General features: G+C 59.1%; 1 protein-coding gene and 1 long non-coding RNA gene across 2 annotated transcripts; one reads left to right on the top strand and one right to left on the bottom strand.

Annotated features, from left to right (window-relative positions):
• The first annotated feature begins 825 nt into the window (after positions 1–825).
• On the top strand, positions 826–2,038 carry LOC136004006 (uncharacterized). Its single transcript, XR_010608209.1, has 2 exons — positions 826–1,105; positions 1,541–2,038. It is a non-coding gene; the product is annotated as an uncharacterized LOC136004006 (long non-coding RNA).
• Positions 2,039–5,840: 3,802 nt separating this feature from the next.
• Positions 5,841–14,613, bottom strand: SLC27A3 (solute carrier family 27 member 3). The gene is given in 14 exon segments (XM_065659867.1): positions 5,841–6,754; positions 7,867–7,997; positions 8,081–8,178; positions 9,439–9,617; positions 9,619–9,638; positions 9,713–9,803; positions 10,653–10,847; positions 12,192–12,316; positions 12,408–12,566; positions 13,141–13,353; positions 13,912–14,004; positions 14,007–14,069; positions 14,072–14,264; positions 14,266–14,613. Coding segments are annotated over 14 exon segments (2,085 nt in total). The 3' UTR covers positions 5,841–6,577.
• Between the last annotated feature and the right edge of the window lie 807 nt (positions 14,614–15,420).

The following is a 15,420-nucleotide window of genomic DNA, read 5'->3' as shown; positions in this document are numbered from 1 at the left end:
GGATTTAGGGAATTTTGGGGGATTTTGGGAGGGATTTGGAGGGGGGGAGGGGTTTAACCTTAAACCTCCCTCATCCCCCCCCCACCCCGGTCCGGGATGCTCCAAACCTCCCTTTATGGCCCCGCTTCCATGGGAGCACTTTGGAAATGGGTGAGGTTTTTCTTGGCGAAAAGTGAATTTTTGGGGGTAATTTGGGGTATTTTGGGTTATTTGGGGTTATTGGGGGGGGGGGTGATGCTTTCCTTCCCCCCCCCCCCTTCCCACCCCCCGCATCCCTCGCTCAAGTGCCATTACCTGTTCCCCAGAGGTACGAGGTGACCTGGGCATGGGTTTGAGGGGGAGGATATGGGGGGGGGGGGTTGAATTTAATGCTGAAATGCAAGAATTAAAGCAAAAAAACCCTCCAAAAAAGGCAAAAAATGGTCAAAAAAGCGACAAAAAACCCAAGTGCAATATTTAACGTGGAGTCTTTATGGGGGGGGGGAGTGTAAAAAAGGGGGGGGGGGCTTTTTGATGGAGGAGATCCCCACTTCATGGTGCTATAAGTGAAACCCAGCCCTAAGCATGGGGGGAACCTTTTTGTACCCCCCCCCCCCGGCCTTGGACCCCTTTATCTTTCAATGGGCCCTGGGGTCTGCAGGCAGTTCCCCCCCCCCTCATTGGGGTGCATTGGGGGGGGGGGGGGGCTTTGGCCTGCACAGATTTATTCCTTATTATAATTATTATTATTAATTATTATTTCTCAGCTTGTGCCCCCCCCCCCCCAAACCCCTCCCCCTTTAAGGGATGTTGTAGGGTAGAACCCCCCCCCCCCCCCCCCCCACCCCCCCCCGGTATTCCCATTTCCAGGAATTCTTTCCCTGCTTTTGTTGGCCGTTCCTTTCCCTAGGGCTAGAGCCGCTTGTGAAAACGCTTTTCTTGGATTGAGTTTGTCGGGATATTGAGGGGGTTTTGGGATATTGAGGTTTTTTGGGATATTGAGGTTTTTTGGGATATTGAAGTTTTTTGGATATTGAGGTTTTTGGGATATTGAAGTTTTTTGGGATACTGAATTTGTTTGGATATTGAGGTTTTCGGGATATTGAGGTTTTTTTGGGATATTGAGGTTTTCGGGATACTGAGTTTTTTGGGATATTGAGTTTTTGGGATACTGAGTTTTTTGGAATATCGAGGTTTTTTGGATATTGGGGTTTTGGGATGTTGAGGTTTTTGGGATATTGAGGTTTTGGGGATTTTTTGGGATATTGAGGTTATTGGGATCTTGATTTTTTTGGGATATTGAATTTTTTTGGATATTGAGGTTTTCGGGATGCTGAGTTTTTTGGGATATTGAGTTTTTGGGATACTGAGTTTTTTGGAATATTGAGGGTTTTTGGGATATTGGGTTTTGGGATATTGAGGTTTTGGGGATTTTTTGGGATACTGAGGTTTTTGGGGATATAGAGGTTTTTGGGTTTTTTGGGGATATTGAGGTTATTGGGGTATTGATTTTTTTGGGATATTGAAGTTTTTTGGATATTGAGGTTTTCGGGGTACTGAGTTTTTTTGGGATATTGAGGGGTTTTGGGATAATGATTTTTTGGGGATATTGAGGTTTTGCGCTATTGAGGTTTTTGGGATATTGACTTTTTTGGGATATTGAATTTTTTTGGATATTGAAGTTTTTTGGATATTGAGGTTTTTTGGATACTGAGTTTTTGGGATACTGAGTTTTTTGGGATATTGAGGTTTGGGGATATAGAGGTTTTTGGGATATTGATTTTTTGGGGGATATTGAGGGTTTTTGGATATTGAGGTTTTTGGGATATTGAGGTTTTGGGGATTTTTGGGGGGATACTGAGGTTTTTGGATGCTGAGGTTTTTTGGGATATTGATTTTTTTGGGATTTCCTTTGGGATAAAAGGAAAGGGCGGGGGGGGGGGGAGAGCTGGGGGGGTCCCATTTAACCCATTCCTCCTCTTAACCCCCCCCCAAGCTTCTGCTGTCGCTGCCGCCCCATTCTGAGCCCGGGCTCTCGGGGGGGGGGGGGGGGGGGGGGGGGGGGAGACGAAAAAGGAGAAAACCGCTCAAACCCCCCCCCCCCAACCCTTAACAAAAATGTACATTCTGTAAAAACCCCAAAACCCCCCCAAAACCGAAGGAGAATCCCAACCCGGGGCCATGGCTGTTGTGGAACTCGTCCCGTCCTTCTCGTAGTGTGACCTCGTGTGTATGACATGAACCGTGCAAACAAAGGGGGGCCCCCCCCCCCCCATTCCCCCCCCCCATCCCCATTCCCCCCCCCCCCCCCGCGGGGCTCGGCTATGGGATAACAATGGGGGGGAATAGACAAGGAGAAGGGGAATGGTGCTGGAAAAGGGGGGGGGGGGTTGGGAAAGACACATTAAAGGGGCCCCCCCTTGGCCCCGGTGATGCACTGGTGGCAGCGGCCACCTCCCGAATCTGTGCCTTTCACTCACGCAAAGCCCCCCCCTTCCCCCCCCCCCCCCCTTTCCCCCCTCCCCCCCCCAAGGTCCTGCGGCACCAGCAGAGCCCCGGAGGCAGGGAATAAAGTTGGGGGGGGGGGGGGGGGGGGATGGGGATGATGTATCCCATAGTGGAATAATGATGGATTTGGGGGGGGGGGGGAGGGAGGGGGGGGGGAAGGGGGAAAAGGGGATGGGGAATGGGATGGATGGGGGGGGGATGGGAAAGGGGGGGGAATGGATCGCGCTGAGCACGGAGGGGGGGGATGGGGATGGGGGGGGGGGCGGGGGGGGGTGTATTATCGACTGTACCTGTATTTGCACTGTTTTTATTCTTGCATTGGCATATATACAATATACAGCTCCAACAAGCGGCCTGCGCCTCCTTCCTCGGGCCCCCCCCCCCGGGTGGGATGGATGCGCCCAAGGGGGAGCGTGGGGAGGGGGAGAGCCCATGGAGGGGAGCTGGGGGGGGGGGGGATTCAGGGTGAAGGCAAAGGTGTGTGGGGGGGGGAATTTGAGGGGGGTTGGACCAAAGATGAAGGGTTTCAGCCCGAATTTGGGGGATTTCAGCCCGAATTTGGAGGATTTTGGAACAAATTTGGGGGATTTCAGCCCGAATTTGGGGATTTCAGCTCAAATTTGGGGGATTTCAGAACAAATCTGGGGGGTTTCAGCTCGAATTTGGGGATTTCAGAAGAAATTTGGGGATTTCAGCCCGAATTTGGGGATTTCAGAACAAATTTGGGAGATTTCAGAAGAAATTTGGGGGATTTCAGCCCGAATTTGGGGGATTTCAGAAGAAATTTGGGGGATTTCAACCCGAATTTGGGAGGTTTCAGAACAAATTTAGGGGATTTCAGAACAAATTTGGGGGATTTCAGAAGAAATTTGGGGGTTTCAGAAGAAATTTGGGGGATTTCAGCCCAAATTGGGGAATTTGAGCCAAATTTGAAGGATTTCAGCCCAAGTTTCAAGGATTTCAGCCTAAATATGGTGGGTTTAGGCCAAAGTTGAAGGATTTCAGCCCAAATTCGAGGGATTTCAGCCCAAAGTTGAAGGATTTTAGGCCAAATTTGAAGGATTTTGGCCCAAATTTGAAGGATTTCAGAACAAATTTGAGGGATTTCAACATGAGTTTTAAGGATTTTAGGCCAAATTTGAAAGATTTCGGCCCAAATTTGAGGGATTTTGGCCCAAATTTGAGGGATTTCAGCCCAAATTTGAAGGATTTCAGAACAAATTTGAGGGATTTCAACCTGAGTTTGAAGGATTTTAGGCCAAATTTGAAGGATTTCAGCCCAAATATGGGGGATTTGTGGCCAAATTTGCACAATTTCAGCCCAAATTTGGGTGGGGTTGGCCCAGATTTGAAGGATTTCAGCCCAAATTTCAAGGATTTTAGGAGAAAATTGATGGATTTCAAGCCAAATTTGGGGTTTTTTGGCCAAATTTGAAGGATTTCAGCCCGAAATTGGGGATTTCAGCCCAAAGTGGGAGGGTGGGGGGTTGAGCCAGATTTGAAGGATTTCAGCCCAAATTTGGAGGGTTTCAGCCAAATTGAAGATTTTCAGCCCAAATTGCAAGGATTTCAGCCCAAATTTGGGTTTTTTTTTGCCAAAGTTGAAAGATTTCAGCCCAAATTTGGGGGTTTCAGCCAAATTTGAAGAATTTCAGCTCCAATTTTAAGGATTTCAGCCCAAATTTGGGGTTTTTTTGGCCGAATTTCAAGGATTTCAGCCCAGATTTGAGGAGTTTTAGGCCACATTTGAAGAATTCTAAAGGTTTCGGGCAAATTTGCAGGGTTTGACCCCAATTTGGGGGATTTCGGCCCAAATTCCAAGGGTTTCAGCCCTCATTTTCAGATTTAGCCCAAATCCGTAGGATCTACACCCAAAGTTGAAGGATTTCAGGCCAATTTGAGGGATTTCCACCCCAATTTCAAGGCTTTCAGTCCAAATTTCCAGCTTTTGACCCAATTTGGGGGATTTGAGCCCAAATTCCAGGATTTAACGATTTCGGCCCCATTTTTAGGATTTCGGCCCCAATTTGCGGGATTTCAGGCCAAAATCATGGAATTTCGCCCTCAATTCCCAGTTTTCCACCCAAATTGCCGCTTTAGCTCCGCTTCCCAAGATTTCCGCCTCAATTTGCCCGGTGGGGCCGCGATTCCCAGGATTTGGGGCCGATTCCGTGGGATTCCGGGCGCAGGTTGCGGATTTGGGCCCTTCCCCCCCCCCTCCTGCTGCCTTTATTCCCTGTTTCTGGAATTCTGGCCGAACCCGGAGGACTTTGCCCCCGATTTGCCGCATTCCGGCCCCGATTTACGGGATTTGGGATTTCCAGCATCCCACACCCAATTTGCGAGCTTTTAAGCCAAATCTGGGCTTTTTCGCCCCAAATTTAGTGCATTTTACGCCCGAAACTTGGATTTTAACCGGAATTCGCAGGATTTCGGTTCCAATTGGCAGGGAAATGGCACCAAAGCGGCTTTAGGAGGGGCAGGACTTGGGGGGGGGGGCCCCCCCATTCCCGGCTTCCATCACCTTTGGGTCCCCATCAGCAGCTCTTTGGGACACCCCCCCCCATTACCCAAATCACCCCAATTGGCCCCAAATCTGCCCCCCCCATAAGTGGCCTTTTGGGGACCAGCATCACCCAACCGGAGCTGGGGTGGCTTGGGGGGGGGGGGGTGACACAAGTGACCCCCAATGGGCCCCTGCACGAAGTGGGGTGCAGGGATTTAAGGTGGTCGGAAGTGGGGTGCAGGGATTTAAGGGGGGCTGGAAGTGGGGTGCAGGATTTAAGGGGCTGGAAGTGGGGTGCAGGGATTTAAGGGGCTGGAAGTGGGGTGCAGGGATTTAAGGGGTCGGAAGTGGGGTGCAGGGATTTAAGGGGGGGTTGGAAGTGGGGTGTAGGGATTTAAGGGGTTGGAAGTGGGGTGCAGGATTTAAGGTGGTCGGAAGTGGGGTGCAGGGATTGAAGGGGTCGGAAGTGGGGTGCAGGGATTTAAGGGGGTTTAGAAGTGGGGTGCAGGGATTTAAGGTGGTCGGAAGTGGGGTGCAGGGATTGAAGGGGTCGGAAGTGGGGTGCAGGGATTTAAGGGGTTTGGAAGTGGGGTGCAGGGATTTAAGGGGGGGTTGGAAGTGGGGTGCAGGGATTTAAAGGGGTCGGAAGTGGGGTGCAGGATTTAAGGTGGTCGGAAGTGGGGTGCAGGGATTTAAGGGGCTTTGGTTGCAGTGGGGTTTAATGGGTGAGAATAAGGTGGGTTTGGGGCACGAAGAGCCATCAATGGCCCCCATCAGTGGCGTTCCCGATCCAAGGGTGCCCCCCCCGGATCCGGGGCTGGGATTGGCAGGAAACAGGGACCAAAAGTGCTACAAAAGAGGTTTTATTCGCCAAAAATCCCTTAAAAAAAGAGAGAACGGTCCCGAGGGTGAAGAGAGGAGGGAGGGGAAGGCACTGGCGCCCCATCGATGGGGTAGGAGCAGTGGGATAAGCCCTGGGGCACGAGGATAGGGATGGATGCAGGGGACAAGTGGGATGACACAGGGATAGGGATGGGATGGAGCTGGGGTGTCCAGGGTGGGAGGATGGACAAAGGGACAAACAGGACATTGGGTACCTGGGGATGGAAGGATGGACACGGAGACCATGGATGTGGGGAGCTATGGGACGGATATGGGGTACCCAGGGATGGCAGGATGGATGCAGGGACAGACAGGACTGATACAGGGGCTGGGGACAGGAGGATGGATGGGGTACCCGGGGATTGTGGGATGGACGTGGGGACCTAAAGGGTGGACATTGGGCATCAAGGGATGGACAACGGGTATCCAAGGATGGATGCTGGGTACCCAGGGATGGACATCGGGTATCCAGGGATGGACATTGGGTACCAAAGGACGGACACTGGGTACCGAGGGATGGGCTTTGGGTACCCAGGGATGGACACTGGGTACCAAGGGATGGATATTGGGTACCCAGGGATGGATGCTGGATACCCAGGGATGGACATCGGGTACCCAGGGATGGACACTGGGTACTCAGGGATGGCCATGGGGAGCCCATGGGGCACCTGGTGCAGGACCCCCCCATGGCCTTGGGGTCTCCTAAATGCGGAGGCTCCCATCCAGGACCCCCTCCCATTGCGTGGGGCCGAGGGGCACGTAGGCCTTGGAGCTCTGGTCCAGCAGGAACAGGGGGTCAGGGATGGAGGTGGGGTCGAAGCCCTCCTGCGCCAACCGCACCTTCTGCTGCTTGAAGGTCTCCGTCATCTCCAGGCGCTCCTGAGGGGCAATGGGGCAGGATGGGACCCATCCGTGTACCCTCCATCCCATCCCCATCCCCCTCCCAGTCAGATCCCCATCCATCCGGAGATCCTCATCCCCATCCCCATCCTCATCCCACCGCATCCCCAATCTCATCCCATCCATCCCATCCCCATCCCCATCCCACCCATCCCATCCCCATTCCCATCCCCCATCCCATCCCATCCCATCCCATCCCATCCCCATCCCCATCCCATCCCATCCCATCCCATCCCCATCCCCATTCCATCCCATCCCCATCCCCATCCCATCCCATCCCCATCCCCATCCCCATCCCCATCCCATCCCATCCCCATCCCCATCCCATCCCCATCCCATCCCATCCCATCCCATCCCCATCCCATCCATCCCATCCCCATCCCCATCCCATCCCCATCCCATCCCATCCCCATCCCCATCCCATCCATCCCCATCCCATCCCCATCCCCATCCCCATCCCATCCCATCCCCATCCCATCCCCATCCCATCCCATCCCCATCCATCCCATCCCATTCCATCCCCATCCCCATCCCCATCCCATCCCCATCCCCATCCCCATCCCATCCCCATCCCCATCCCCATCCCCATCCCATCCCCATCCCCATCCCATCCCCATCCCATCCCTTCCCATCCCATCCCCATCCCCATCCCATCCCATCCCCATCCCATCCCCATCCCCATCCCCATCCCATCCCCATCCCCATCCCATCCCCATCCCCATCCCCATCCCATCCCCATCCCCATCCCATCCCCATCCCCATCCCCATCCCATCCCCATCCCCATCCCATCCCCATCCCCATCCCCATCCCATCCCCATCCCCATCCCATCCCCATCCCCATCCCATCCCATCCCCATCCCATCCATCCATCCCATCCCATCCCCATCCATCCCCATCCCATCCCATCCCCATCCCCATCCCCATCCCATCCCATCCCCATCCCCACCCCATCCCCATCCCATCCCCATCCCCATCCCATCCCCATCCCATCCCATCCCATCCCATCCCCATCCCCATCCCATCCCCATCCCACCCCATCCCCATCCCATCCCCATCCCATCCCATCCCATCCCCTCCTCCCACCCGTCACCTGCAGGCGCAGGAAGCGGGGCCATGCGTAGGGCGGCAGGAGCTGCTCCACGTGCTGGAACAGCGCGGATCCATCCAGGCTGCAGCCGGGGCGCAGCACCAGCGCCGCCATCCCCGCGCGGCCCTCCTGGCCTGGGGCAAGGCAAGGGCAGGAGTGGGGCACAGGGGCTTTGGTTGTGGGGCACAGGGGCACCGGTGCAATGGGGCCCTGGTACCTGGCACGGTGACACCGTAGACGGTGGCTTCCTGCAGCGCCTCGTGGGCCAGCAGCACTTCAGCCACCTCCGTGGTGGCCACGTTCTCGCCTTTCCACCTGGGAGGGGCGATGATGGGAACGATGGGTGATGGGGATGGGGATGGGATGGGATGGGGATGGGGATGGGGATGGGGATGGGATGATGTTGGGGATAATGGGGATGGCAGGGATGGGTATGGATGATGATGGGGATGATGATGATCATGGGGACAGATGAAGATGGGGATCGGACGAAGGGGATGGTGGAGATAGGATGGGATGAGAATGGTGGGGATGGATGATGATGATGATCATGATGGAGATGACGATGGGGATGATGACGAAGATGTTGATGTGGTGGGATGATGGGGATGATGATGGGGATGATGGAGATGGGGATGGATGAAGATGGGATGAGAATGACAAGGGTGGGGATGATGGGGATGGCTGATGATGATGATGGGGATGGATGATGATGATGATGGGATGGATGATGATAGGGATGGATGATGACGATGATGGGGATGGACGATGATGATGGGGATGGATGATGATGGGGATGGATGATGATGATGATGGGGATGGATGATGACGATGATGGGGATGGATGATAGGGATGGACGATGATGATGATGGGGACGGATGATGACGATGATGGGGATGGATGATAGGGATGGACGATGATGATGATGGGGATGGATGATGATGATGATGGGGATGGATGATAGGGATGGACGATGATGATGATGGGGATGGATGATGATGATGATGGGGACAGATGATGATGATGATGGGGATGGATGATAGGGATGGACGATGATGTATGGGGATGGATGATGATGATGATGGGGACGGATGATGATGATGATGGGGATGGATGATGATGATGATGGGGACGGATGATGATGATGATGGGGATGGATGATGATGATGATGGGGACGGATGATGATGATGATGGGGATGGATGATAGGGATGGACGATGATGATGATGGGGATGGACGATGACGATGATGGGGACGGATGATGATGATGATGGGGATGGATGATGATGATGATGGGGATGGATGATGATGATGATGGGGATGGATGATGATGATGATGGGGATGGATGATGATGATGATGGGGGCGGATGATGATGATGATGGGGATGGATGATGATGATGGGGACGGATGATGATGATGATGGGACGGATGATGATGATGATGGGGATGGATGATGATGATGGGGGCGGATGATGATGATGGGGCGGATGATGATGATGCTGATGCTGGGGATGCCGGGGACGCCGCGGAGGTGCCGCAGGGGGGCTCCCCCCGTCCCCGTGCCCCCGGTACCTGAAGGTGTCCCCGGTGCGGTCCCGGAAGCGCACGAACTGCTCCTCGTCCTGCTCCATCAGGTCCCCGGTGCTGAAGTAGGAATCGCCCTCGGCGAAGACCCCGCGCAGCAGCTTCTGCTCCGAGAGCTCCCGGCTGCCGGCGTAGCCCAGGAACGGGGTGCGGGGGGTGACGGGCGACGATCAGGAGCCCCGGCTCCCCTGGGGGCAACGGGCGCGGGTGAGGGGGGCACCCGACGGGACCTCCCCCCGCCCCCCCCACTGCCGGCACTCACCCGGCCCCACGCGGATGCAGCGCCCGGACGCGTCCCGCACCGGGGCCCCCGCGGCCACGTCGTAGCGCACGATCTCGAAGGGGGACACCAGCTGGGGGGGGCAATGGGGAGAGGGCAACGTGGGGCGCAGAGACCCCCATTGAGCCCCATTGACCGCGCCTCCCACTGACCCCATCCCAGTGACCCCCGTTCATCCCCATCCCAGTGACCCCACAATCCTATTGACCCCCATTCATCCCCATCCCACTGACCCCCATTCATCCCCATCCCAATCACTCCCCATTCACCCCCATCCCATTCACCTCCATTCACCCCATTCCTATTCATCCCCATCCCATTGACACCCATTCACCCCCATCCCATTCACCTCCATTCACCCCATCCCATTCATCCCCATCCCATTCATCCCCATCCCATTGACCCCAATTCACTCCCATTCCACTGACATTCACCCCCATCCCATTACCCACATCCCATTCACTTCCATTCACCCCCATCCCATTCACTCCCATTCACCCCCATCCCATTCACCCCCATCCAATGGAACCCCGTTCACTGACCCCAATTCACCCGCATCCCATTCATCCCCCATTCACCCCCATCCCATTCACCCCATTCCCATTCACCACCATCCCATTGACCCTCATTCATCCCCCTCCCATTGACCCCCATTCACCCCCATCCCATTGAACCCCATCCCACTGACCCCCATCCTATTTACCCCCATTCCCCCCCATCCCATTCAGCCCTGTCCCACTGACCCCCATTCACCCCCATCCCATTCACCCCATCCCACTGACCCTCATTCATCCCCATCCCATTGACCCCCACTGACCCCCATCCCATTGCCCCCCATCCTATTTACCCCATTCACCCCCATCCCATTCACCCCCCTCCCATTGCCCCCCATGCACCCCCATTGCCCCCCCCGGCCCCCCACCTTGTAGATGAAGCTGCTGCGCCCCACGGCGCCGGGGGTCCCGGTGTAGTTGAAGAGGGAGACGTTGCCCTCGCTCTGCCCGTACGTCTCCACGATGCGGATGGGCCCGAAGCGCTGCAGGAAGCGGCGCCAGACGCCGGCGCTCAGCCCGCTCCCCACGGCCAAGCGCACGCCGTGGGCCCGCTCCCCGGGGCGCTGCGGGCACGGGGGGCGTTAGAGCGGAGCCACAGCGCCCCATGGATAGAACCTGACCCACAGCGCCCCATGGACAGGGCCTGACCCACAGCGCCCCATGGACAGAACCTGACCCACAGCGCCCCATGGACAGGGCCTGACCCACAGCACCTCATGGACAGGGTCTGACTCACAGCGCCCCAGAGACAGGGTCTGACCCACAGTGCCCCATGGACAGAACCTGACCCACAGCACCTCATGGACAGGGTCTGACCCACAGCACCCTATAGACAGGGCCTGACCCACAGCGCCCCAGAGACAGGGTCTGACCCACAGTGCCCCATGGACAGGGCCTGACCCACAGCGCCCCATGGACAGAACCTGACCCACAGCGCCCCATGGACAGGGCCTGACCCACAGCGCCCCAGAGACAGGGTCTGACCCACAGCACCCCATGGACAGAACCTGACCCACAGCGCCCCATGGACAGGGCCTGACCCACAGCGCCCCAGAGACAGGGTCTGACCCACAGCACCCCATGGACAGAACCTGACCCACAGCGCCCCATGGACAGGGCCTGACCCACAGCGCCCCAGAGACAGGGCCTGACCCACAGTGCCCCATGGACAGAACCTGACCCACAGCGCCCCAGAGACAGGGTCTGACCCACAGCACCCCATGGACAGAACCTGACCCACAGCGCCCCATGGACAGGGCCTGACCCACAGCGCCCCAGAGACAGGGTCTGACCCACAGTGCCCCATGGACAGGGCCTGACCCACAGCGCCCCATGGACAGAACCTGACCCACAGCGCCCCAGAGACAGGGTCTGACCCACAGCGCCCCATGGACAGGGCCTGACCCACAGCGCCTCATGGACAGGGCCTGACCCACAGCACCCCAGAGACAGGGCCTGACTCACAGCGCCCCATGGACAGGGCCTGACCCACAGCGCCCCATGGACAGGGTCTGACCCACAGTGCCCCATGGACAGAACCTGACCCACAGCACCCTAGAGACAGGGTCTGACCCACAGCGCCCCATGGACAGGGCCTGACTCACAGCGCCCCAGAGACAGACCCTGACCCACAGCGCCCCATGGACAGGGTCTGACTCACAGTGCCCCAGAGACAGGGTCTGACCCACAGCGCCCATGGACAGGGTCTGACCCACAGCGCCCCATGGACAGGACCTGACCCACAGCACCCCATAGACAGAACCTGACCCACAGCGCCCCAGAGACAGAGTGTGACCCACAGCGCCCCATAGACAGGGCCTGACCCACAGCGCCCCATAGACAGAACCTGACCCACAGCGCCCCATAGACACACCCTGCCCCACATAGCCCCGTCGCCCCCCGCCCACCTGGGGCTGGTTGACCAGGTAGCGGCAGAGCTCCCCGATGTACTGGAACACGGTGACCCCCTCGGCCCTGCACTCGTCCCAGAACTGGGAGGCCGAGAACTTCTCCTTCAGCACGCACGTGGCCCCTGGGGGGGGGGGGGAACGGGGTTAAGGGGGGGGGGGGCACTCAGCACCCCACGGCCCCGGCGCCCGCCCGGGGGCCCCATCCTGCCCCACCGATGCCGATGCAGCCGGCGATGCCCAGCAGGGACCCGGCCATGTGGTGCAGGGGCAGCGCCAGGTACACGACGTCGCGGCTGCAGGCGCCCACCAGCTCGTAGAAGCTGAGGCACAGCAGGGACTTGAGGTGGGAGACGCGGGCGGCCTTGGGGAGACCTGGAAGGGAGCGGGGGGGGGGGGGTCAGAGCCCCGGCAACAGCGCCGGGAGAGACCAGGAACCAGCACAGAGCCAGCGCCGCATAGAGCCAGCGTCACCAGCACCAGCACAGACCCAGCACCAGGACAGAGCCATCGCCATCAGAGACCCATCACCATCACAGGCCCATCACCATCACCATCATAGATCTATCACCATCATAGACCCATCACCATCATAGACCCAGCACCATCACTGTCACAGACCCAGCACCATCACTGTCACAGACCCATCACCGTCACCATCACAGACCCAGCACTGTCACCATCATAGACCCATCACCGTCACCATCATAGACCCATCACCGTCACCATCATAGACCCAGCACTGTCACCATCATAGACCTAGCACTGTCACCATCATAGACCCAGCACCGTCACCGTCACAACACCCAGCACCATCCACCGTCACAGACCCATCATCATCACCATTGTAGACCCATCACCATCATAGACCCATCACCGTCACCATCACAGACCCAGCACCGTCACCGTCACCACCCCAGAGCCCCGTCCCGCGGTCCCGGGTGCGCACCGGTGGTGCCGGAGGTGAAGATGTACAGGCAGGTCTCGCCCATGTCCTGCGGCTGCCAAACGTCCTCGGGCTCCAGCTCCTCCGAGGCCGCATCCAGCAGCTCCTGCAGGGCCACGACACCGGGGGGGTACGGCCCCGAGCCCAGCACCCACACCGCGAGGTCATCCTCCTGCTGCAGCGCGGGCAGGATGGGCTCCACGGACGCAAACAGGTCTGGGGGGGGCAGGACGCAGGAGAGGATGGGATCGGCCCTTGGGATACCCCCAGCGGGCTGCCCCATCCCTGCCCCATAGGGGGTAAATGGCCAGGGATGAGCATTGGGATCCATGTGGATGGGGCCAGTCTGGGGGCTCAATGAGAGGACCCAGCCCCAGACCCCTCCGGAGCCGCTTCCCTGCCCCAAGCCTCATCCCTGGTCCCATGAGCCTGGTACTTCCATGGTCCCACCAGGAGCACACCGGATCCATTCCCGGTCCTCCCATCCCCTGCAGCCTTTGCCCACTTAAGACCCCATAAGCTCCGCACCTTTCTAGTGCCCCTCATCCCATCTTTGTACCTATCCCATCCCATCCCCATCCCCATCCCATCCCCATCCCCTCCCATCCCATCCCATCCATCCCATCCCATCCCCATCCCCATCCTAATCCCCATCCCCATCCCCATCCCCATCCCCTCCCATCCCCATCCCCTCCCCATCCCCATCCCCATCCCCATCCCCATCCCCTCCCCATCCTCATCCCATCCCCATCCCCTCCCCCCCCCCCCCCTCACCGTCCGCCACCAGCAGGGCCCTGGCCCCGCACACGCGCAGGCAGTGCCGCAGGGCCGCGGGGCGCAGCGCGGTCCCGAGGAACGCGGGGCGCGCCCGAGCGCCGCCAGCCCGAGCCAGCCCCACACGAAGCGGGGCTCGTTGCGCACGAGCAGCCCACGGCGACGCCGGGCCCGAGCGCGCCCCCGCGGGCGGGGCCGAGCGGGAGCCCCCGCAGGGCGTTGGCCGCGCGCGCCACCGAGCGCGCCGCGCGCCCGTAGGGCTCGGTGCCGCCGGCCGCGCGCAGGAACGGCCGCGCCGGGCAGGCGCGCGCCGCGCGCAGGAAGCGCGCGGGCAGCGTGCGCGCGCCCCGCCCACCCCCCACCCCCCCCCCCGGCGCGCCGCCGGCAGCGCGCGGCGCGCGCCGCGAAGGCCAGGTCCGCGCGCAGCAGCGGCTGCAGCAGCAGCAGCGCCGGGCAGCAGCAGCGCCAGCAGCGACAGCAGCGGCCACATCGCGGGGTGCGGGGGGGGGGGGGGAAGCTCCGCCCCGAGCGCCCATTGGGCGGCGCGGGCCTGCGCTGAGCGCTCATTGGGCAGCCCTCGCCAGCCGCGAACGCCCATTGGGAGCCGCGCTCAGTGGGTACGCCCCGAGCGCCACGCCCGTGTTTAGAGCCCGCCCATGAAGCGCGCTCATTGGGCAGCCATCGCCAGCCGCGCACGCCCATTGGGCGCCGCGTTCAGTGGGTACGCCCCCAGCGCCACGCCCGTGTTTAGAGCCCGCCCATGAAGCGCGCTCATTGGGCAGCCATCGCCAGCCGCGCACGCCCATTGGCCGCGGCGCTCAGTGGATACGCCCCCAGGGCACGCCCGTGTTTAGAGCCCGCCCATGAACCGCGCTCATTGGCCGCCGCACTCAGTGGATACGCCCCCAGGCCACGCCCGTGTTTAGAGCCCGCCCATGAAGCGCGCCCATTGGACAGGCCTAGCCTATTGGACAAGCCCCCAGCGCGCTGATTGGGCAGCGCGACCGCGGCACAACGCCTATTGGCTGTAGCCGCGCGACACCCCTTCAATGGACACGCCCCAACACCCGCCCTATGGGGCACTCCCATTGGACCCCCCCTCCTTCACGTCCCCATCAGCCCCCATTGAGCCTGGGGTCCCCATCCCTGTCCCATGGCCCCCCCCCCCCCCCGTGCCCCCCCCCCCAACCCTGTCCCCCCCCGTGGAGCCCCCATCCCACATTCCCAGCTGCATCCCGGCTGGAAACAGGCCCCCACCACAGCACCATAAACGGGGGGGTCCCAGCACCATAAAGGGGGTGCACAGCATCATAAAGGGGGGGTCACAGCACCATAAGGGGGGGGTCATAGCACTATTAAGGGGGGGGGTCACAGCACCATAAAGGGGGTGCACAGCATCATAAAGGGGGGGTCCCAGCACCATAAAGGGGGGGTCACAGCATCAAGGGGGGGTCACAGCATCAAGGGGGGGTCACAGCATCAAGGGGGCGTCACAGCATCAAGGGGGGG

Source organism: Lathamus discolor, chromosome 24, assembly GCF_037157495.1.
Source record: "Lathamus discolor isolate bLatDis1 chromosome 24, bLatDis1.hap1, whole genome shotgun sequence".
In the NCBI taxonomy this organism is placed as follows: domain Eukaryota; kingdom Metazoa; phylum Chordata; class Aves; order Psittaciformes; family Psittacidae; genus Lathamus; species Lathamus discolor.
Note: the sequence above shows the minus strand (reverse complement) of the source record. Positions and strands in the feature narration are given on the sequence as shown.